Genomic DNA, 23,716 nt, shown 5'->3' on the forward strand with positions numbered 1-23,716 from the left:
CTCACACATGCAGCAGGACCTGAATAAGACATCAGTATAATGATCAAGCAGCAGCTACAACAGCCCCCCCCCCCCCACCCCACCCCAAACAACAGGTGCTATACTCGTCAGTGGAAAGATGAGCGGGGAAAAGAGTTTGGCTTTGGGTTACGAGTTTAAACGCTTTAAAAACATCAAAATAGTGAGACAAACGATGTTTCCTGCGCGGTAAAGCTATGGAATCAGTAACTGTTCTTAAAACACAGCGGGTGAATAATGTGTATGAGCTAAAGGCGGGAGGGGGGGGGGGCAGCTTTTGAGGGTTTACGGCGTCCGTTACATTCTTTGAGCTCATTAATTACAAAGCTAAGCACTAAAAAAAAAAAAAAAAAAACTCCTACGATTTATGTACAGAGAGACTTTAGTCGGCAGATAACGAGGCGAAAACATTAAAATCCATTTAACCACGGGGGAACTTTAAGATTTCAAAAGAGAACAACGTGAGCGTCGCGCGCCTGCTTTGTTCAGTGGATGTACAAAGGAAAAACCATATTAAACTACAGACGGACAGACAGACGGACACTCCCACTTTCTTTGACATCTTAAAATTTCCGATGGCTTTAGACTCGACCGCTCTGGCTCATCATCACAACGTAAACGTGTAGCGCTTGTAGTAACTTTGCGACACCAGAATGGAAACTAAACACACACACACACACAGAATGAGACGCATTACATAGAGTGGGTCCCCCAATTGGTCCCTTGTTTTGCAGAGCGACTGTGGAAGTGGGCGTGGCCAAACCAAACCAAACGTGTCAAAAAAACAACAGAAACTTCAACGACGAGACTTCAATTATCAACATCCCGACACCCACTGAAAACATGGCTTCATTTGCCTAATACTGATATATATATATTTATATACACACACAATACAATAACACTTAAATATATGTAGAAATTTATTTTTTTATATATATAAACAAACCGCCAAATTCCATGTAAAAAAATAATTGAAATGTATTTTTGTTTATTTGTCAGATGCAGCAGCAGCAGCTAGTGCAGAGGTTAATGGGTGAGAGAGAAGAAATGAATGATGAAGCCACAAAGACAGAAGGATGCGAGTCTGCTGTAAATTTTAACGACGTTATTATTAGTAAACATAACATTTAATAGTTATACATAAAACCTCAATGAACCACGAGATCCGAACTCCGACCAACAGATGAAACTTCACGGAAAAACAGGGACGTGAATTCAACTTTTAACTGTTTCTAATGACCAGCGATGAACCCTAGAGGCCACAGGAGGAAGTACAAGATGATCAGATTTTAAAGATGAGAGCGAAAGACGTGAAAGGAAATAAGAGTGAACGGACAGAGGTCTTAAGAAGCGTCACTTCTTCCTGGGAGACTGTGTCACTGTGCATGTATGAGCGTTATTTAGGTTATTCACACTTTGAATGAGCAAGTTGGGAGAAAAAAAATAAAAATAATAATAATGTTAAGGCCATATTGCTAGATGCTGCAGAAAAACAGCTTGGTCAAGTAATTTTAGGTGAAGCACAGAATGCACTAAATACCGTTCCTTCCATTAAACTCACAATATTTGACCGACATGACGAACATGTGTCCTGGAATATTCTCAGACTTCACAAATAATAATAATAATAATAATTACAATAACAAGAAAGCCAAAATTAATAAATTACAACAACGCAAACCCTGACACAACACAAAGCTCTTAAAAAACATCAAAAATTGGACACGACGTAAAGAAGACAAAGTGGAAGAGCACAGAGACCTGACGCAATCATGTTTAAGGAATATATGGAATTTCCCTGAAGAAGAATGTTTTTGAACAACATATATATACGTTTCCTCATGATGTAGGGTGCAAACTTTCCACTTCACCTAGTGCGCCTCCTACTGGAAGAAGGAGGGTGACAGAGAGAAGGAAGCTGGTAGATGACTTTCTTTCTTTTTTGTTTTTCTTAAATGAACTCAGCCTGATAGGAAGTTTAGGAGTGCAACAGTGAGAGGCTTCTCAGCGACAGCTGCAGCATCACATCTCTGCACACACACAGGAGAATAACAGTTAGCATTCGTCTTAAACACGTTACACGTTCACATTAAAAATGAAGAAGCGAGCGAGGCCTCCTCCTCCTCACCTGACAGGGCTTCTATGGGTTGGTTAGAGGAATGCAGGGCGCTGACGGGGGTTCCCTTGTCCTCGAAGGCCACTCTGGTCCCGTCTGAGCTCCCGTCACAGTTGATCAACACCTGGTTGCAGTCGTCCGACTTGATGAGCGGCCGGGTTTTCCCGTGGACGTTGAGGTCAATGAGTTCCTCGAAGCTCCACTGGTTGGATTTGCCGTTCAGACCCGATACCAAGCCCACTTTGGAAGAGTCCTGCTCGTTCAGGAACTCCGAGCCCTCAACCAGGCGGCCTTTGGGGACTGGGCTGGAGAGGAGCGGAGGGGATAATGCGAAACATCGTTAAATGTGGATTTAATAAGTCGCGGAGAAGGAGATCTGATGTTTACTCATGATACATGAGGAACATGAGTCTATTTTCAGAGTGTTGGCAGGCTGTTTGATCAAAAAGGAGATTAAATCAGATTAGTTTGTCCAGACATAACTAACCTATCTGCACTGGTTGCTATGCTATGCTATGCTAAGTGTGATTTTTAAACACAAACAGACAAACCCCATAAAAATGAGACTATGGGTTTTTTTCAGCCGCCCAGACTTTCAAAAACCAAACCGGAGCAAATCTGAACACGAAATACAAAATTTTCTGTCAGTTCCAGTTTCACAGTTTTGCTGAATTCATTGCTTCCTTCTGCAGTTTCATACCTTATCGCCTGAGGTTCATCTGTACTCATGCCATTGTTGTTTTCCTTGTCGTCAGTCTCTGGTATTCCGTTGACTTTGTCGGCCTCGGCGTCGTCGATCTCCGTGTCGTCGATCTCTGCGAAGCCGCGAATTGCAAAACATGACTTTGGACATATGTGTCATATACGAATAACCTTGAAAACTTAAGGATGAGAGAACGCTCACTCACCACTGGTTTCACAGTTCAGGTCGACTGGATCGTCTTCATTTTCCTGGAAGCATTTATCATCATCATCATCATCGTCGTCGTCATCTCTCTGGACAGGAAACACAGACAGACGAGATCTTGTTTACAGAGGAGGTTTTGGCTCTTACTGGTCTGTGTCATCCTGAATATTAATATCTGTATTACCACGCCTACAGCTGTGTTTGTGGATAATTAAAAGCCTATGAGTACGGGGGGAACCAGTCACTAAGGAGTGGGTCAACAGACCTATTCCAGTGCAGTTGATTTCCAAATAAGATATGAACCCGTGGAAGTCATGTGAGCTTACCTTCATGTCACCAGCGTCCCCTTTCCTGGTTCTCTTCATTATTTCTTCAATTCTCTGAAGTGGAAACAAAGTACAGGTCATTTTTGAAGCTTTTTTCATAATTAAAACAAGATTTCTGATAGTTTTAGCTTCCTAAATGTGAATATTTTCTTCGTTTCTTTGCTCCACATAACAAAGAAATCATTAAAAATTAATAATTTTGGTTTGTGGACAAAACAAGACATTGGAGAACATCGTCATTTCCAGGTTTGACAAACACTGATCAACATTTTTTTTACATTTTCTGATATATTATGGACCAAACGATTCATGGAAAAACCTATTCTACATCTCCATCTATCATCTCACCCTCTTCCTCTCCATTCTCTCTTGCTGGTTCTGCTGCATAATGCGCTCTCTCTCCAGACGGACTCTCTCAGCCTCCTCCAGAGCCTTGGCCTCGGCCTCCTCGCGCTCCCTCTGGAGCTCGACCTGCTTCAGCGCCTCCTCTTCTGCCAGCCTCGCTCGCTCCTCCTCGGCCAGAAGAGCCTCCTCTTCCTCTCGGACTTTCCTCTCCTCTGCGAGCTTCTTCTCCTCCTCCAGGCGTTTCAGTCGAGCCTCCTCCGCCAAGCGATCTTCCTCTTCCTTTCTCAGCCTGGGACAAATCGCCAAAAATAATACAGGTCATTTATCCAGGTTAACAACTCAACAATGCCAATTTAAATATATATCCACCAATTTTCTCTATACTTAGTCCTTTGGAGACAACCCTTATCACATGATTTCATGTCCGAAACGAGATTTCTGATTGTTTTAGCTTCTTAAATGTGAATATTTTCTTTGTTTCTTTGCTCCACATAACAAAGAATAACGTTTTTGAACGTTTTCTGGCATTTTCTGGACCAAACGATTCATCAATTAATGTGAAATGGTCACCTCTCCTCTTCTTCCCTCTGTAGCCTCAGCTGCTCTTCTTTCTCCTTCTGCTCTCGCATCAGCCTGCGATTCTCCGCCAGGATCTTGGCAGCCTCGGCAGCAGAGTTGGTTCCCGTTGAGGCTTTTGAGTCTGACCGGCAGAAAGACAAACATATGTTTATGTGACACTCTGACAACCATTATTTCTCATTGCCATGCAGCACAGACAGCTACAGTCTGTGCGTGCAGTGACTGCAGAATGAAAGATATGAGAGATAAAGGACAGAAAAGCCAGATTAGGGGGGGAAGGGCGTACTGTGATAAAGAATCACAGCAGCTGGAAAGTGAAAGAAAGTGGCCTTATGTCGAGTTGTGTGAGAGTCACATGATAACGGTCGTGCTCTTTGAGAAAACTTCTATCAGACACCGTAAGAACACACATCCTCAGGTATTCTGCAATCATAAAATATATCCTTTGAAATATTGTAAATATTTTTTAAATAAATAAAAATAAAAAAGTATATATATATATATATATATATATATATACTTTTTTGTACAATACTAGTACACACATCGCAGTCACACCGAGTATCAGTCCTGGCCCAGTTGCCATGTTCTATTAAACTATAACTTTATCGAATGGATCTTGCACAGCATGACTTTCTCCACAAGGTGGCGACAGTAACAGTCCCTTGGATCTGTAACAGGATGCAACCCAAGCTCCGAGGGGGTGGGGGGGGGGACTAATGGCTCTGCTGCTCCACTGAGATTTAATGCAAACTGAGCGTCTGCCACGTCAGTCTGCAGAAACACATGACACACTCATGTGCGTTTCTCTCGAGCCAAACTGTGTTTTTCATCCGACCACGATCACAGGGGGATGTCATTTTCATCATCTGCTCTCATCACAATCAAAGGGAATTGTTTTTTTTTTTTACAGTCGCTCCATATCAGACTCCATACATTTACAGCAGAAGAGTACAGGAAGACCAAAACGAGTGCAAAAAATTAAAATTAAGACTATTAAAATAGCACAAAAGCCTTGTTTAAAACGAGGAGTGAAGGTGCAGCATCGCTGGTATCAGAGAGGGGCAAGAGTTTAAAAGGAAACAGGGAGCACTGCATTATTCTGATATCCTTGCAAGTAAGCCAACTCACAGAAACAATAACGATTCATTATACAAATATTCTTCTGTCTATTCTGCAGCTTTAACACCCGTCATTCTGTAAATTTAACTATTAAAAAAACATAAAAAACATCCATCTGAAGAAGAAGAAGAGTACTTCCTTTTCCTTCTACCTGTGCTTCTCCTAGAAATCTCTCTCTCTATATATATATACACATCTCTCTATATATAGATATAGATATACGTGTGTAGTAAGTGACAACATTGCACCAGATTATGGAACACCTGTTTCTAGAGTATAGATAGGGTTTTTGCAGAGTGTAAAGTAGGTTGAGGTTTCGCAAAGAACTTCAGTGTTATGTAATTAGGTATGAGAAAAGTGAGAGAATGAGAATGTCACACTGGGCCCAGTGTACACCATGAGACTGACAGCCAGTGTGGATCCACCAGTGCAAACATCCTGGTCGCCAGAAAGAATAACAGCAGAACACACGTGACGACTCGTACCGACTAATTCAATTTTGTCAGTTTCAGTCTGCGGTTGCAGCAGGTTTGAATTTGTCAAAACATGAAGCAGCGGCACACGTTTTCACGTGAGGCTTTCTTAATATTCTTAAAAAATATCTCACCGTCTTTGTCTTTGGACTTGCTCGATTCAGACGACTGTGGAGGCATAGCCTGGAGGGGAAACATATCCTTGGACTTGGAGTCTCTCTTTCGCAAAGTAGGTGGCCCGGTTGGAGTCAGAGCGGGTTTTTGGATCGGCGGGGGTTTGGTCGTCGACGGCTGGGGGGACGGGGGGCGCTGCTTCATTGCACCAGGTGAGGGTGGGCGTGTCCTGGGACTCTGCCTGTCAGAACAAAGTGAGAAGCTGCATTATTTGCAATCATCTAAAGAAACAAACAACAAAATCACAGAAGCATTTAAGACGAGCTGGTCTTACTTGGCTGCTGCTGGGGAAGGAGTCCGCTTTGGACCTGGATTGGGGGCTGGGGATGGTGAGCGGTTGCGTACGAGGTTAGTGGACGGGGAGGCGGGACGTTTCCCTCTGGGTGATGGCGACTGCTTGTCTTTCTGTAGTTTCACAGAAAAGGGACAGGGGTCACACATTCTTTCATGATAATGGCAAACAAAACTAACCTTTGCTTATTGCAAAACCTCATTGTCAATTTAGTGCCATAAATAAAACAGATGTAAATGATGTGTTGAAGTTGTATTGCCCTTGAAGGGCTAGTTTGTTTTTTGAGAAAAAAAATATAGAACTAGGAGCGCTCGTAGGACTCACAGTCATGAGAGGGCCCTCGCCCGACACAAATTTCATGTAGCTCCGTTTACGTTAAAGCTTTCAAAAAGTGGAATTTTATAGTATTTTTCCTGCCATTTTAACGTCAAATTTGTCAGAGCGCTGAACCCATGCCTTTTGACGTAGAGAAAATCCTTTGACATCATTGGTTTTAATCAATAACTTGCCTAGAACAGATGGACCAAGTTTGACTTGGCTAGCTCAAACGTGCTAGGACGAGTTTGTTCAAATGCGTAGACTAGTCATTTTTGTTTTTTCTAAAATGGCTGAGTTCTGGGTGGGCGGAGCTAATGGAAGTACATTGGAAATTTGTTTGGAATCATGAGAGCAACAAGTGTACCAAGTTTGGTTTAAATCGAAACAACTATGTGCAAAATTTAGCATTTAAGACAATTTTGGCCACCTTCTCTTGCGTCAAAAATTCCCCAAAAATTCCTCAAGAAGATTTGGAGTAAGCCTGACAAGGTCACCAAATTTCGTCCTGATCCGACAGCTTTTTTCTGACCATGACCTGACTTCTGGGGGCGCTATAGAGCCCTGGGGCTACAAACGGAGTTGTGCCCTATTCCACTATCACATTTTTCACCGAGTCCGTGCCGTATTTCAAGAGTTTTTATGCACATTAACCCCCTCAAAAATGATCGAAATGTCGGAGAAAAATAATAATCTCAACAGGAACAACAGGTTCAATAATAAACAAATCATCCAAAACTGAATCCCTGACTGAATTATCAACATATATGGACAGCCTGTGAAAACAAAGCTCATAATCCTGTAGCAAATGAAATGAACATTTCTGCATATGCCACTTTTAGTCTCTGACTGGCATATATAGCCATGGCACACGTGGTGTATTACAAGGTCAGGTTTTAATTCATCTATTTTTAATGACCTGCTATGTTTGGCACCGCAAACAAGACGACAACAGGGCAGAGCAAGGTCACACACACACACACACACACACACAGCGCTGCCCTACAACAGAAGCTGTATGTAATCAATGCCAAGTCAGCTAAAATGTATTTTCAGCTCATATAAGAACCTGCAGTCGCCCAGAAACTGCATCTACAGCATCCTTTTGAGAACAGGGGAAACAGTTTCATAACAAGGCATCATACAACTCTAATTAACATGTCACATGACAGGAGGCAGTTGACTCTCTGACTGTAGGTGATTGCAGAAAACGCAAGGCATAAAACCCTGCAGGAAGTGTGGATGAAGTCCTAAAAGACACATCTGAGTGGCTGAAAAATAAGCATGAAGCTGTGAATGTCAATTATCTCAACTCCAATCTGTGCATGAGAGTCAAAGGCCTTTGATATTAGGCCTCGGGATCAGGGTGGGTCTGCTTTGCATCGGATGATCTGTCCCTAATCTGGTGACTGTGAATCCCTTTGTTTAATGCTATGGACAATAAGACCCTTCACAGACACAGAGGAGGACAGTTAAGTAATGAGGGAAATGCAGACACTACAGGCCACCACAAAATGAGAAAATTAGAAGAAAAAAAAAAACATAGCTAGGATTAAAATGATGCCCCGTGTTGTGACACACATCCAAAGTCTGAGTGGCCAGCAGAGGACAAACAACAGCCAGGGTGGGGGGGGATAAGATTTCCCTATTGTTCACATCACCCAGAAGTGCTTTGAAAGGCAAATGAAGGTTGGCTATGCACATATGAATGAGTCACTACATTTACATGACGACCAAATCACTGTGAGTCCAGCTCAAACAGGACTTGTAAAAAACACACAGACATGTGAGTGCTATTAGTAGAGAAAATGCAATATGCAATCTGTTTTTAACACTTTTCTTTGTCAGAAACATCAACATCAACATGGAGGCGTCCTCACCAGTGAAGGGTCGAGGGCTCCGTCGGCCGACACGGACGTGGTCATGCCGCTCTTCTGCCGGTCGATGCTGCGGCTGCGCACAGGTCCACGCGGCGGATGCAGGGGAGTGGCGGAGGCTGAGCGAGGACACATGTGACACTCTGGTAAAGGACACGGTGACCGCGAAGGACCAGAGGAGAAACAACCAACGGGAGGATTGCGACAAGTGGGCAGCAAGGCAGCAAAGGAGCGAAGGAAGAGGGAGGGGGGGGGGGAAAGGAGAGCAGGGGAGGAGGAAAGAGATGGGCAAGGGATGATAGATGATGGTTGAAAGGAAATGCAGAATAGTGTTTTATATGAAGGGGGGGGAAAAAGGCACAAAAAAGCACTTTGTTAAATATAGCACAATAGGCAGGCAACAGCTTGATTGCTCATGGTTTCATAGGGCTGGGGGATTATAGGACACGAGACACAGAAGACACGTCACAAACTCCACAACAGCTTCTGGGGACAACATTTACAAACCAGAGCACCAAGCAGCAACATCCCAACACACACGACACAAAACCTACCACTGGGAATACGCGCACACACAGATATTAGTAGATTTAACACAAAATTAATGTTTATAGAGTCACTTGTTGTGATTGAGGTTAAAACGTTAGCCTTTGTTCAGCCTGTTACAGGCAATAAAGGCGCTGGTTTTGGAACTAGCTGTGTCAAACTGAGCGATTAGCGCGGTAATCTGGAAACTCTCCGTGCCATATTCTGGGCCACAAACGTGTGCCGATAACTCATCACGACAGTAAACTAATGCAGCTATGGCGACTGTGAAAAGCATCCTGCCGCTCTGCAGCTTTGTGGTGCAGATGTGTCGTGTTTCTGATCGCGCTATACTTAGCTGAAGATCTATAGCTGCTAATGGGTTTGTAATGGCCAGTCAATAAAGCCAAAACCAACACTGCAGTTGCAGCTTTTAGAGCGTCGTCAGTGTGGTGTAGTGTGGGGCTTCACTGTTCGCAAGATTCATAAAGAATTATACTGCATATACATACACTACGGTTCAAAAGTTTGGGTTTGAAATTTCCTTTTTGTAGGAAAAGCACCTTTTTACCAATAAATATAACATTAAATTAATCAGAAATACACTGAATACACTGAATACATTGTTAATGTGGTCAACGACTATTCTAGCTGCAATGGAATATGTACATAGGTGTATAGAGGCCCTTTTCCAGTGTTCTAATGGTACATTGTGTTTGCTAATAGTGTTGGAAGGCTATTGGATGATGAGAAACCCTTTGAAAACTCTTGTGCAATGATGTTAGCACAGCTGAAAACAGTTTTTCTGGTTCTTAGGGATATAAAAATCATTATTTCTAATCTTGTCAATGTCTTGACTATATTCTCTTTTCATTTTTCAACTCTTTTGATGAATAAAAGTGTGACTTTTAATGGAAAACGCAACAAAAATTGTATCGGTGAGCCCAAACTTTTGAACGGTAGTGTACATATATGTGTAAATCTGTTTTCAATGATTGCCTGGAGTTGAAATTGCCCTAATAATCTATGCAAATGTTGGCAATTAATATTCGAGCGCCACGCACTGCAGTTATAAACACCCTGCTCTGACTACGAGAACACATGTAACAGCACGACCGTCTTATTCTGACGCAACAACCGCCAACAGGTAAGCAGCTTAGAGCAAATCTCCCAGCGTGGACTCTGACAAGTCTTCAGATGCGGAGGAGAACTGCTCCTTACACCGAGCTGGCCCGGCCCGGCCCAGCTCAGCACACAACAACCGATTGTGTCCAAGTGGCAAAAGTGCACGTGAGGCTGGATCCACGTGTGCGCGTTATTTACAGAGTAATGTTACAGTCTCACATGAGTGAGGCTTTGCTGCGTTTAATCGCTGATCATGACTGCTGACTGTTACAATAGTGGCTTTAAAACGCGTGGAACTGCAGCAACAGTCTGTGATGCCTCCACCATGAGGTCAGCGAACCTTTTAGTCGAACAGATTAGCAAAAAAATCATTCACAAGTGGAAAGAAGCACCAACATTTGACTGAATGTACCTCTTGGGTCATTCCAATGAAAAAATACCATTAGCCACATAAATTTCCAACCGTCTTTTACGTCAGAATTTCCTTTCCTGGGCTGATTTCAGTGATTTCGGTGTCAAATGATGAGGTAAAAATGTCTAATTTATAAATCCTTCCTATATCTCTTTCTGCCATATACTCTTCTCATGTTCAGGTTATAATTGGTTATGTGACAGTAGTACAGTAGTAAGCAAAGGATTCCGCTCCTCATGAGCAAAGATATTGACAATTTATTGTACATTTATAATCAACATTTTGCTGGAATAATGTTGTGTTTGTGCATATTTTTGTACATTATTTCAGAGTAAATGGCAGAAAGAGCTATAAAAAGGATTTCTGATTTATAAATTAGAATTTTTACCCATCGTTTGACACCAAAATCAGTGAAATCGGCCCAGGAAATGAAATTCTGATGTAAAAGACGGTTGGAAATGAACATGGCGAATGGGATTTTTCAAATAAATGACCCAATAGGTACATTCAGTCAAATGTTGGTGCTTTTTCCCACTTGTGCAAGATTTTCTTGGACAAAATGCAATAATCTGCTCTACTATTTGGAAGGACTTGAAACAGGACACTCCTCTGGGATGAGCTCAGATCTAGTAACGTGCAACAACAAATGAAGGCTAGGAGGACCACACTCGGTGTCTAGCCCCCTCCTCCTTTTCTATCAGGGTCTCCTGTGTGGAGGTTACCTGGAAAATCTGATCCTTCAGCGGACAGGACGGCGGCACTCTTGCTCCTAGCTAGTGAGGCCTGGGTGGGGGTGAGCAGACGACTAAGGAGCCCTCCGTCCACAGTGCTGGCCGGTGGCCTGTGAGCTACACCGGCCGAAAAACCACCCGAGAACAGCAGAGAAGAACAAAAAGACCAAGAAGGAAAGAAAGTGGGCATAAATGTGGGGATGACAAGGCAACACAAACAAAGGAGAACGGGGGGAAGGGGGTCAATATAGTTAAGAAATGTCACCATGTGATTTAACCAACAGGAGAAAATCAAAACAAGATCCAAAGGTTACAGCATGTCTCCGGAATCTTACATGGGCTCCTTTTATCAACTGTCTTTTTGTCCTGTTAATAAAATGACGATTTGCTGGTGAAAAGACAGAAATGGAAAGACACCATGGAAGAAGACCAGAGACAGACCCGAGATCTGATTCAGTCTGGTAACTGATGAGCATTATTCCAAGTAGAAAAATTAGGTCAAATCAATGGTTCCCCTGGGGCAGAAGAAAGGGTGCTGATGGGGAGGGAAAAACAAACCATTAGTGAACTTTAAAGACAGTGGAGGCATACGATTAGGTGGGAAGACGAGAAGTGAAAGAGACAAAGAGACAAGAGCTCTTTAGCTTCTACTGTCCAGAGTCTCCAACGCTGATGTAAGGGAGGAGTCAAATATCATGAATAATTTAAAATGATGAGGCCCGACTATACTATACTATACTACAGCCAATTCTGTGCTGAGCACATCAGCGTCGGTGTCAATATGCCAGAAAAGCACTATGGTCCAAACTGATGTGGCAGCAGAAATAAAGAGCTCTTGCTTTGATGAAGAAAAAATAAATAAATAATCCTCATTTTGGCCACCAACGCAACAGATTAAGGATTGTTTGCCGCAAGTTCCTTAAATGCTACTTTCAAACACAGATTTCAGAGTCAAAGCTCTTTTTGGAGCCCCTTATTGAGAGGACATCTGTTGTCGACAGACTGGTTCTTGTTAGCTGATAAGTACTAGCCCTTGGAGCCGGCTGCTCAGCACCAGTACGCATGGCCAACTAGGAAGGATCCGGGTAATTAGTCTGTGATAAGGTTGTATTTAAAGTCCTAAATATGAAAGATTGTCACTGCATTGTAACATTGCTAAAGGTTAATCAAACAGAACATACATCGCGTACAAGACAGGAACATTTCACGACACGTCGGCACCGAGAGGAGGCCCGACAAAGCCTTAGGACAAACGAAAGCATTGGTGGTTAATGGTGATGATACACGGAGCGTTAGCCGCAGAGGTCATTTTCTGCACCCCGAGGGGAGCCACGGTATCATGGCACAGACACGCCACAGTGAAGCACGAGCTCAGTGACTTAAAAATCCAGCCATGATGTCATCTGGGAGGGAGAAAACAATCAACACTTTGTGGGGGAAAAGAAACAATACACAGTGTTAGTCCAGACACACGCCACACAATAAAAAAAAAATCAGTCCAGGGATTAAAAGTTGAAAAGAAACCAAGGGAAAACACAGTTAAAACGCACTCAGCTCGGCACGTGCGGGATCTGATAAGGTAAGACTGGCGCACACAGGACACAGGAGCAGGGTTGTAGATTGCAGGGAAATGAGTGAGCAGAAATTTAGCAGCAAAAAGACCTTTGCATGAAGGACAGAGGGAATACACACACGGTAAAAAGGAACCAGCAGAGAAGACCGCTGCAGTGTTCCATGACAGGAACTACAGCAAAATGAGAATGTTATCCCAAAAGCTGCAGATAGTATTATTGAGGGCTTTCATGTAAAAACAAACAATTCATACGGAGCAAGCCGTTAACAATACATCAGAGCCGCATGCTTGTTATTCAAAGATGGAGGCCGTAGCAAACGCAGAGAGCAGCATGAAAGAAACGACTGCTGATTGTTCATGCTAGCCACCTTGATCATCCGTCGTCCCCTTATCAGGCTTGGCAGGGGTCTGCGCTCTGCCCACACTTACTCGAGTAAGGGAGGAACTTCTCTTCTTCGCGGTATGGCCTACGGACATAGAAGGGAGTCAACAAAGACTCTCCGAAAGAAGGCGGCTTACACACCATGTGAACTTCATTTGGCTTCATGCGAGTCACCAGGCAAGGGTGGGCTGACAGCAGCAGATGCCCCAGTTTCATGATAGATGATTAAAAACACAGGCAAGAGTTTCAACTCCATCATCTGATCCCTTAAGACACATTACTAAAAACAGTAATATTACAACAGGGGGGACTGTAGCTCTAGCGTAGCGTTTTAACTGTTAGCATATACAAAGCCAACTTCCAATGTGGTTACAATGGCGGTCGCAAAGGTAACGTTGTATTCTCCATGCCCTGTTGTGGTTTGTAAACGTTGCACTGTACACAGTCTTAAGTTAAGAAAGTGCAGCATGGGATAAAAAGGGGATCTTTTGCCATCTTCCTTAACTGGCCTGAGCAGCAAAGTTGCCATGGCTAGGCAACCGGTAACAAGACAAACTCTTAGGCTTAACACCCGAGGGACAGTGATGACACACGCACTGGTAAATTTAGACAGCAGCGTCTCTTGGTATAGTATAGAAGTCTCTGAGACCTTTTTAAAATGTACCAATGGGTCTGGAAAAGGAGGAGTGAGTTGAGAATTAAAGGAAAAATGGCAATGGCTGCTTTTAGAAGCTGTGGGGAGATAGAGATCGGGTGCTTGTAATGTGTGGGCACACAACACGGGGGAATATTGTGGCTTTCTATAGAATATTACAGCTTAATTTAAGTGACAATTCACTGTTTGGGATTGAGGATTATACATGTATTAATTCACTATATTTGTAAAGGAGCTAGTGAATGAGGCAGCAAAATTTAGAGATGATGATATGAAGAGAACAGGGGTCAGAGTTCACTGTGACCTTAAGAAATGGTGGTGGGGGTGGGGATGGGTTTATTCCAGATTATTAACAGATCTGTCACTTTAAACGTTTCACAGATAACAGTTGCTTAAGACAGAGACCTGGGATACAGAGGGCAGGGAGAGTAGGGGGGAGGGGAATGGGATGGGAGGAGGAGACAGGGAGCAAATGAGGAAGCAGGGAAGAACTTACTTTTGTCAGGAGATTTGACGAGGGTAGCAGAGGAAGAGGAGAGGCGTTTGCTGATGCCAGTCTCAGACGACTGTTTCAAGTTCATGGTGGACGAGGAGCGCTTGTCCACTAAGAGGGAGGAGGAAAGACAAACAAGGGGAGGCGGGGTTTACATCGGAGGCATGCCGATAGGGGAGGGCATGACAGGGGAGTACAAGGTCCTGCAAAACCCTCATACGCTTGCTTTGCATGGAAGGATAGGTGCCTTCAACAACTGACCAAAAATAAATGTGCATAAATAAACACAATATACAATCTATATTCACCCACCTAATGAGTTACTAATGATAGTGAGTGATGACAATGTGCATATTTTCACCCAAGATGCAGTGTTTTCAGAGGCAAACCTTATAGTTAGTAGTCAGGAGATGCTTTTTTTTCACTACTTCCACTAATTCACATTCTGTAGGCAACTTTGCATGAATTTGTGAATGAGTGACAAAACCCGGAGCTTTACTTGTAGTCATTTGACAAGACCAAGGCACATTCAGAAATAAGCCCTCGTATACAAAAATTAGTTAGTGAAAGACAGCCAGTTAGACCACAGGAGGTGCATGGTGTAGAGAGGGGAGGGGGAGGGGGGGTGTGTGTGCCGGTCGGGAAGAACAGGAAGTGATCATGCTATCTGCGGTAGCAGTGCTAAGTCCAAGCCGTGTTGCTACACTGGTGAGAAAATAAACAATTAATCAACAAACAGAACCTTGTCGACTCCGCGGTGGCTTTTCTGGCGAGGCAGGGGAGATAACTATAGTTACTGGAGATGAGGCACTGGCATCTGAATCTCCTGTGGAAAACAACAGCTCTCAGGGAGGAGCGCTCAAATACAGGATGTGCTACAATCTTTTCACACAAGGAAGCAGTCTGTTTTTTTAACAATGGCTGACAACAGTTTAATACCTAACATCTAATATTCTTAATACAGTTAAATCTAATAATCATCTAATCATTTTAGTGATGAGATTTTAACCTGACTGTAAGTGGAACACAGAAATGTACTCATGTGTGTCTGGGTGTAAAAAAAAAAAAAAGGCACAATCAGATCTTTGTACTGTATTGTCTAGAAGAACAAAACATGTATTGTGTCTTTTTCAACAGAACCCGCTCTGACCGAGAACCTACATCTACATCTCGACAGGATATCTGGTGTAAGGAATCGGTTATAAACTGCAAATCTTTTGTTTTATAGACGTAAAGAAGTACTTGTTTATCCTAAACAGTGACTTACTGCTAATGCACACATGTGAGTAGAGGATTAAAAAGTCATCATAAGGACTTCCTACCTGCTCGACCATCAGAGTCTGTGGACAATCCTCCCCACGACCATCTTTTCTGCCTGTGCTCCAGTCGCTGATTACGCTCCAACGTCCGCCGCATCACGGCCTCATAGTGCTCCTACAGACCAAAATAATCATTATTATCTGCATTTCACTCTACCTCATTTTACTATACCATCTGTGCTAATATTTCCTCAACGACGTATGATATTGTGATACCTTTCAAACGTAATTATCTATAGTTACAAGAGTCAAATCGTCCAAACAATAACCGTCCAAAGCTCAAAAACATCCACACACACGCTACAGCTACCTTTTCCTCTTCCTGTTTCTGCTTCCTCTTCTCCTCCACGGCGTGTCGTTTCTGCTCCTCCTTCCTTCGCTGTCCTTCGATCTTTTTCTGCCGCTCCTCCACCTGACGCTCCACCTGGAGCTTGGCCTTGCGCTCGCGCTCCATGATCTGAGAATCTCGCAACGCTAACAACACACACACACACACACACATAGTGTAAAGGCCACAGTATACTTCTCCGTTATCCGACTGCGTAACCACGGAGACCCCTCGAGCCTTCATAGTTATCGACTAGTAGTCGTGGTGCCGGATACACACTGCTATTTCCCGCCTGATCAGTAGGGGTCGATACGCAAGGTTGTTGTGCTTTTGGCTACAGTGAGCAATGGTGTCCAACATTGAAACAGTGGCCGTTTCTGGCCTGAAATAAATGTTTTTCTGTGTCCCAGAACGCAGTTTTAAGATCATTTGAGGCGAGAAATTAGCCATTTAGAGTCTAAACATGTGGTTTGTGTATTAAGATATGACGTATTTATAGTTTGCCAGCAACGTTGTCGGCGGTGATCGGGTGTGCACAGTGGCCGGCACAGAGCAGCGTTATCTCGGCCTGTCCCGAGGACCAATCACAGACCTTGCCGTCTCCGTTGTCCCTTGACGGAGCGACGGACACTTAAAAAAATAGTTTGTGCACCCGGAGACGACGGAGAGGCTCTCCGACAGCCTCTCCGGCGACATACAGGGGTCTCCGCAACTGACGTAGAGCACTTTGCGCGGGAGTATACATTGGGCTTAAGTGCATACACAAACAAAGCAAAGTAAAAGTACATTCATTACTAAGTTGTTAAATAACAGTCAGTACAAACAAAGCAAACTAAATTTACCGTCAATAACTTCAGAGAAATTGCTGACACTATAAATTGTTGGCGTTAAAATGATATGATTTCCTATTCTAAGAAAAAATATTTTGTTATCAACGCAACAAAGAAAGAGAAGACGTCACACACATAAAATGTATTTCACTTACCTTGTTGTCTCTCTGCCTCCTCTCGTCTCTCTTTTGCCACTCGCAGTTTGTCGTCTATTCTAAGTGTGGCACCGTCTATGACTGCAAACACACACACACACACACACGCGATTACAATCTAAAATGTGTGTAGCAGCACATACCGTGAAACACAAGGGTGGATTACAACGCAGCATAGATTTACAGCGGCTTTTGAATCAAGCAGATGTATGCATGTGACATGCCATTAATGGGCTTTGTCATCTGCTACAGTAATAAGATGATGACTAAGGTTTACCTGCACTAAGCCACACTGAGAGGGCGGTGGATGTGGATTGTGTTGCATCTAATGGTTCAGATTATGGACGACAATAAAGTCGTGACGGGGCTGAATGTGTGAGAACCAAGCCGTATCTGTGTCAAGGTGTGGTGTCATTTACCTGGCCTACTCCCCTGAGGTTTAGCTGATGTGTTGGCTGTTGGTTTTGGACTGTTCCCTGCTACGCTGCGCCGCTCCTCTGCTTGTGCCTGTGCGGCTGCAGCTGCACGTAGGAAAACACAGAGACACACGACAGTCACATAACGATATTTCTGACACAGCAGATGTATAAGATAATTTATTTACACACTCATCTAACTAAATTCAAGTCAGATGTTTCTTTTTCTCTGTGATTAGTTTGCTCTTCATAGGAATGCTAGTTCAAGAGGAATCCAGCTGATTTGAAGCAACAGAACAATCCAACTATTGAGCTGTCAGACATACCTCCCCCCCACTCATGGTCAACCCTGTAGTTAGCCATATACTGCCTTCTGTGGCAAGAGGGGAGGGACAGGCTGCTGTAAGAAATCTCTGGAATCAAACCCACATAAGCTATCTCCTCATATACAGCAAATATGGCCAGAAACGCAATTTTGGATTTAATGACGTTACTTGGGTAAAACCGGTCAAATATTCACACATTCATAACCACTGCTGCACCTCAAAGAAGTCAATACCATCAGAGGTTTAACAGCTTTGTCTTTAGCCAAAACATTCCCCGGGAAAGTCACGGTTAAGGGAGACGGAGGCAGAAAGGAAGGAAACAGTGGGGACGTGATCCAGCCTTATGAAGCCCAGTATCAGCCTTTTTCTCCAAGAGTTTTCCTTCTGCAGTGGTGTGTGTTCAGCATTTCAGAACTGCTGACCAAGAGGCAAAAGCAACGGTCCGTCATGTGATATTCACATTATTGATGAAAACTTTGAACTGTGCACTGCAATTCTCAGTCCCTACCTCAATACCTGTAACCTATCACCCTGCCTCTGCACAAATGAACATAGACATCTCCATCGATCTATATCCTGTGCTTTGTATTTGAGCAAAAGCTGCTCAAATCTTTCCTTTACAGGGTACAACAATAATCAGGCAAATTAGTACAGTATCCTTCCAGTATATAGTAAGTATATACTGGGACTTGGTATTGGCAGGTACTCAAATTAAAAACATCATCTGCTCTGGACCGGGGGCCAAAAACTTTGTGATTCTCATGCAATAGATTCTTCACATTGTTTGACATGACTGTTGTGTATGTGGTCAAAGTAGTTTGTGGTGTTTTAGTCTATTGTGAGGAGCTGTCATTTCTTCTTGTATGTACGAACACTGTGTTTTGCCTTGGTTGGTAAGAGCTATGGATGCACATTATAAGCACAATATCAGTATCAGCTGATATTGTGCTTTAAAAATTAATAATCAGATATCAGCAAACACACCAAGATCCCATGATATGACTGATACAGTAGGCAGAACTGGCTGCTACCGCCTTGATTATTGCATTTGTTGTCCAATATTGTGCATCCCACTCAAACTGCTGGGAGCTATTAATGGAAGTTTCAGATTAAATGTCACGCCCAAGGACGTCTTAACACGTAGACTGGAGGAGCCTGAATTCTCACCATTGATCTGATCAGTAAACACCACTTTTTTTTAATCTCCTGAGCCTCAGCAGGCTTTTACGCTCAGTAAAAGCGTCATTCGTTTATTCCTACAAAAACAGCACACAATCACACAATATGAAATAAGAATTATAGAAATATTAATTCGATTACACATGTTTTTTTCCATATTTGTGCATCACACTGTGTGTAGCAGATAGATTGCAAACTGTGAAGAAACGGCTATTAAGTACATAGGAAAAATAAATGGGGCACAATCAAACGAGCTGATCGCTAATCATTAGATAAACTATAATTTGTCTACGTTCTACCTTCATGTTAAGATTAAATGACGGCTTAAACAAATAATCACAGAGTGTTCTATTTGAGATGGTAACTGTTGCCCGGAGGCATAGAGCAGCGCCGTATTCAAGTGCTTTTAAATATCTTTGACACAGGCTAAGGCCTGTACAAAAGAAAACACGGAATCAGATAGGACTCCTGTTGTCTGATCATCATCAGACAAGAGTCACCTTATGTGCAACAACTATTTCCCATTTGGACTGAATATACAGTACATTTATGAAATTATACAAATATCTCAAAAACTATGACAGACAGAAGATTGCATTGTGTGGTCTTGAGGCAGACGGAAAAGCAAACAGATAAAATTCTGTTTGGCAAAAGCCACACAGATTATTCCTTTTATGAGCTGTAATAATATACAGCTCAATACGCTTTTCCATCACAGACACTGATGCTTTTAAGATTTCCCTGGGTGTTTGTGAGCCACAGGAAGTGGATGAACTCAATGAACTTACTGCTCATCTAAGAGTAAAATGAACACAGTCTCCACAAACTGACACAACTATAGTATGCATTGATTAAAGTGCTGTAATGAGATAGAGAGAAGAGCATGTTTGACAGATCCCAAGAGGGCCAGGTGTGCTCACAGAGTCAATCAGACGAGCTGTCTCTCATCATACCATCACAATGGAGCAAAAAAACCCGAACAAACATCCTCACTGCCACGTCAATAAAGTCAGATTTAAAAGGTCAGATGGACAAACACACTCGTACACATTCAGGCAGCAAACTAATTGATGGAATTGTCCAGTCTGTAGGTGGTAAATGTCTCAAAACAAATTATTTAGGGGTCATTCACATGCAGCACAGGTGTTTTATTTAACCAAGGAGGTTGTTGGGTTGCGCCTCAGTCTCATCCGTTGTTACCAAGCAACCAAAACACGGAAGCTGCAGAGAGACTGAAGTTGATGCAGCGTCACAGACGACAGATTACAGGCACTGGTTTTTCCCTCACTCTTGTTTCTCATACGTGTGAAGAACAAACCACTTGTTGGTCCGTCTGGATAATGGGAGTCTGCACTGTAGTTGAATTTGTGTATGCGTCAAAAATGCAGTCATAAAAATGACGTATTTTTGTCTGCGATATTTATCTAGTTGTTCACATTTTGATGTAGATAGTTGTGCATTTCTGTGGCTATAGAAACCAACAAGGGCTCTGGTGATGACCTGCATTTGCAGCCGATACAAAAACACAACAGGAAACCGACCAGCCAGTATTACAATCTACAACTTCTTGTTGAATGCTACCAATGATCAAATAAATAACCAGCATGATCTTTGGGTCTCAGTGTAGCAGAGAAGATGACCTATGGGTCAGTTTTTTTTTCTTGTTTGTCCTCCTTCCAGCTGCAGCTTTTAACTGTGTCCTGCAGCATAATTAAGGAGCTTGTTGCACAGGAAGTGGCTGTACAGCTTAATGCATGGGTGGCTGGGACTTCCATTTGGCAGTGAACAGCAATACTAAGCAGCTACATTTTAGGACAAAGGTCAAAAACAGGCTGTGCAAGTGATTATTTCATTTCCTCTGCTTCATTTTCTCCATTTAAGTGCGGTTGCCTTACATGATGTTTGGCTATGCAGAAAACATGAACAATCCTGGCTTACAAATTCAATGACTACCAATTTGTTGTCTCAATATTTCAGGTTCTCAGATAACACTGCTGATGCACGCTGACAAACATGCACACTCATGCACACACAAACACACTTGATCTTCTACGGGATTACACGAGACCTGTTCATGCAAAGGTAAGCCTGGGCTATTTGCAGTACTAGCAGGATAACGACGTATCCCAGTTTCAAAGGGAGTCTCCTCTTCCAGATGGACTACATTTGTTTGCAGAGATGGGCTTCTTTCAACGTCCAAATAACAAACAACAAACATATAGTTCTAGCCTCTTATTTGTTTCTTTGCAACCCATTCTTAAGTGGTCCAACGACTGCCTTTGACACAGTGACCTTAGCTATAGCCTATACAAACTAACATGTTTTGCTATTCAAATGTTTGGTGCGTGCACAGACACACCGTCAGTCAATTTATAACACTGAAATAAAACAGGGGAGGAGGTTGTGCTGCAAAAGCAAAGTGGACACATCCAAGACGCTGCTTCCTCTTCTGGTTAAATGCAACCACTTCCAACATATTTTTCGTGTTCTTCGAGCCAACATCAGGGTAACCTTGTGGTGTTACTCGCAGTAGTGTGATCTCCCTCCATAATAGCAGGGTACATTTTCTCCTTGCTCACATTCTTGTGGAACTGACCATGCACATTAGCTAGATTCCTGACATTATTTTATTATTGTCAGTCCTCCGCTCAAAAGCGAGGCTCAGGACATCCCGTTGTTCTTCACAAAGACGGGATCCCAACATTTCACACTGCTTTAAATATGTATATTGTGATAAAACAACACAATTGGGTGGCTGTAAAATTCCAGACAGAAATATATGGAAAAGTCAAAGGGAAACAGGAACACGCACACAGTGCCGAATGTGGTCCTGTTGCTCTGCTAGGAGTAAAACAAGCCTACACCCAAAGTGGGTATGCAGAAAACTCTGTCATACCCAAAAAAACACTAAAGAACTGTACAACTGCAGCTCGAGTCATAACAAACAGTGCATTGACATTGATGCCCGCAGATGTAGACTCAGTAAACAGCCTTAAAAAAAGCTGGCTGAGGTATGTATGATATGCAGTTATAGATAAAATTGGCCCATATCATATCATGTACATAAAGTATTATGGATTTTAATGACAATGTCCTGTCACAATAAATGCAATTCATGATATTACAACCGATTTAATATTTTTGAGTACAGGCAAGAGTTTGCCTGTACTCAATCTTCATTTTGTTCATATTAAATACGGTTTTGTCTGCAGAATCTGCAGCGGTAGGTGTTTGCACTGGACCCTATACAGATGAACGTGAGCATCCTCTTACATTTTGTGACCCACGGACCACACTGTGCATACTTCCTGCACTGTAAAACGCTCCACTCCAGTTGGTGGCGCACTCATGTTTTGGTCAACGATGAGACAACAAAGTAGACGACAACCATGGAGGTTACGCGATGAGGTCAACTGGTGGTACCCATACCTACAAAAGCCCTCACTCAAACAATAACACAAGGACATACTCTCCTGGCAAGAAATCACCACTACTGGAATGGAATGCGAGATTCAGGATATAGAGTGTGAATGCACGGAATGCTAGTCTGATGTTCAGACTTGACGGGTACCATGTATGGCCATTGCAGTCAGAAAACGCTGTGGCATGGATGCAGCCTTATTTTGAGAGCGTTTATCGCAATATGCGTGTGATCCCTAGCTAGGTCAGCTGAAACACAGATCCATGCAGATATACAGTATGTTGAATCAGACTGTGTCTGGCAATGCTGCTTTATCTGAAATCCAGGTCAGATATCATTGTGGTCGCCCTCCCTTGAGAATGGAGGGGGGTTATTCCATATGTCAATAAATATGCAGTGGCTGGCTGCCATTGGATTAGGAGATGAGGGAGCACTTTTACTACAATTTGGGCTATAAAAGTGCTAATTTAACAACCACCGGTCTGATAGTATATGCGGGCGGTTGCTACTGAATAAGCATCAGCACACAGACACGAAGAGATGAGCGACGCGCTTCCTGATCTCTTCCTGAAAGGGATAGCAGTCAGATCACTAACAGACAAATAATCCCCGAGTGATGAGCGACGTTATCGAAACCGCTGCCCTTTATTTTTACAGATTCGCTGCAGTTAGCTGCGTTTACGTAGCAGCTAGCATTGCGGTGTTTAAACCTCAATGTTCACACAAAAGTGACTAAATAATAAAAAAGTGAAACAAAACTAAAGCAGGAGACAAAGATGAGCTCACGCGTCAGCCAAGTTTTAGACGTGACATGTCACCCGATGTACGTTGCAACTTTAGCTAGCCGCAAGAAGCTACTTTACTTTTACACCGCGCAGCGTTAGCACTCGCCGGCATGTGTTCACATACAACGAGCACGCAAAGCTGGCACATTGAAACCGTCGTAAACCGTTAAAATGCTGGGATAAGCCGCAGTGTTTTCCGCGTCCATTGTCGGCACACAGCCCGAGCTGGACAGCGAGCTAACGTTACTAGCCGCCGGAGAAGCTGTCCGCGTCACAACACTTTCAAATAGCCCGGTTAGCCGCGACAGCTGCTAGCAAAAAAAACCAAACAACAACAACTTAGTGCTTCGTATCCTGTTTAAACACAAACAAGTTAAAAACACACAACCCCGCTGCAGTAAAAGTTATCTCTTACCCATCTGGGCTCGTAAACCTTTCAGGGTTGATGTCTCCGCCATTGCTAGTACGAAGTTTTGGAGCAGGAGGCGCGTAACCGCGAAATCAACCAGCCGGT

The 23,716-nt window shown here is 43.1% G+C and overlaps 1 protein-coding gene across 1 annotated transcript; it reads right to left on the bottom strand.

Annotated features, from left to right (window-relative positions):
• Window positions 1–119: 119 nt before the first annotated feature.
• Window positions 120–23,662, bottom strand: map7d3 (MAP7 domain containing 3). Its single transcript, XM_083891183.1, has 18 exons — window positions 23,618–23,662; window positions 17,495–17,596; window positions 17,076–17,156; window positions 16,073–16,236; window positions 15,766–15,877; window positions 15,186–15,269; window positions 14,447–14,554; window positions 13,282–13,380; window positions 8,551–8,666; window positions 6,338–6,468; window positions 6,024–6,244; window positions 4,286–4,415; window positions 3,719–4,004; window positions 3,371–3,424; window positions 3,046–3,133; window positions 2,838–2,952; window positions 2,150–2,442; window positions 120–2,051 (listed from the first exon to the last, which is right to left on the bottom strand). Exons 1-18 carry the CDS (start codon window positions 23,658–23,660, stop codon window positions 2,044–2,046), a joined length of 2,235 nt encoding a protein of 744 aa, XP_083747309.1. The 5' UTR covers window positions 23,661–23,662; the 3' UTR covers window positions 120–2,043.
• Window positions 23,663–23,716: the final 54 nt, after the last annotated feature.

The sequence above is a fragment of the Microchirus variegatus genome (genome assembly GCF_963457635.1).
Source record: "Microchirus variegatus genome assembly, chromosome: 6".
Lineage (NCBI taxonomy): Eukaryota > Metazoa > Chordata > Actinopteri > Pleuronectiformes > Soleidae > Microchirus > Microchirus variegatus.

Bases quoted from the DNA above. Each gene is read 5' to 3' on its own strand.
- map7d3 (XM_083891183.1), bottom strand. From the start codon at position 23,660: ATGGCGGAGACATCAACCCTGAAAGGTTTACGAGCCCAGATGG. The intron at 6,245-6,337 runs GTAAGACCAGCT...TTGTTCTGACAG, and splicing joins CCTTCCCCAGCAGCAGCCAA to GCAGAGTCCCAGGACACGCC. The intron at 2,443-2,837 runs GTATGAAACTGC...GCTCCTCTCCAG, and splicing joins GATGAACCTCAGGCGATAAG to CCCAGTCCCCAAAGGCCGCC.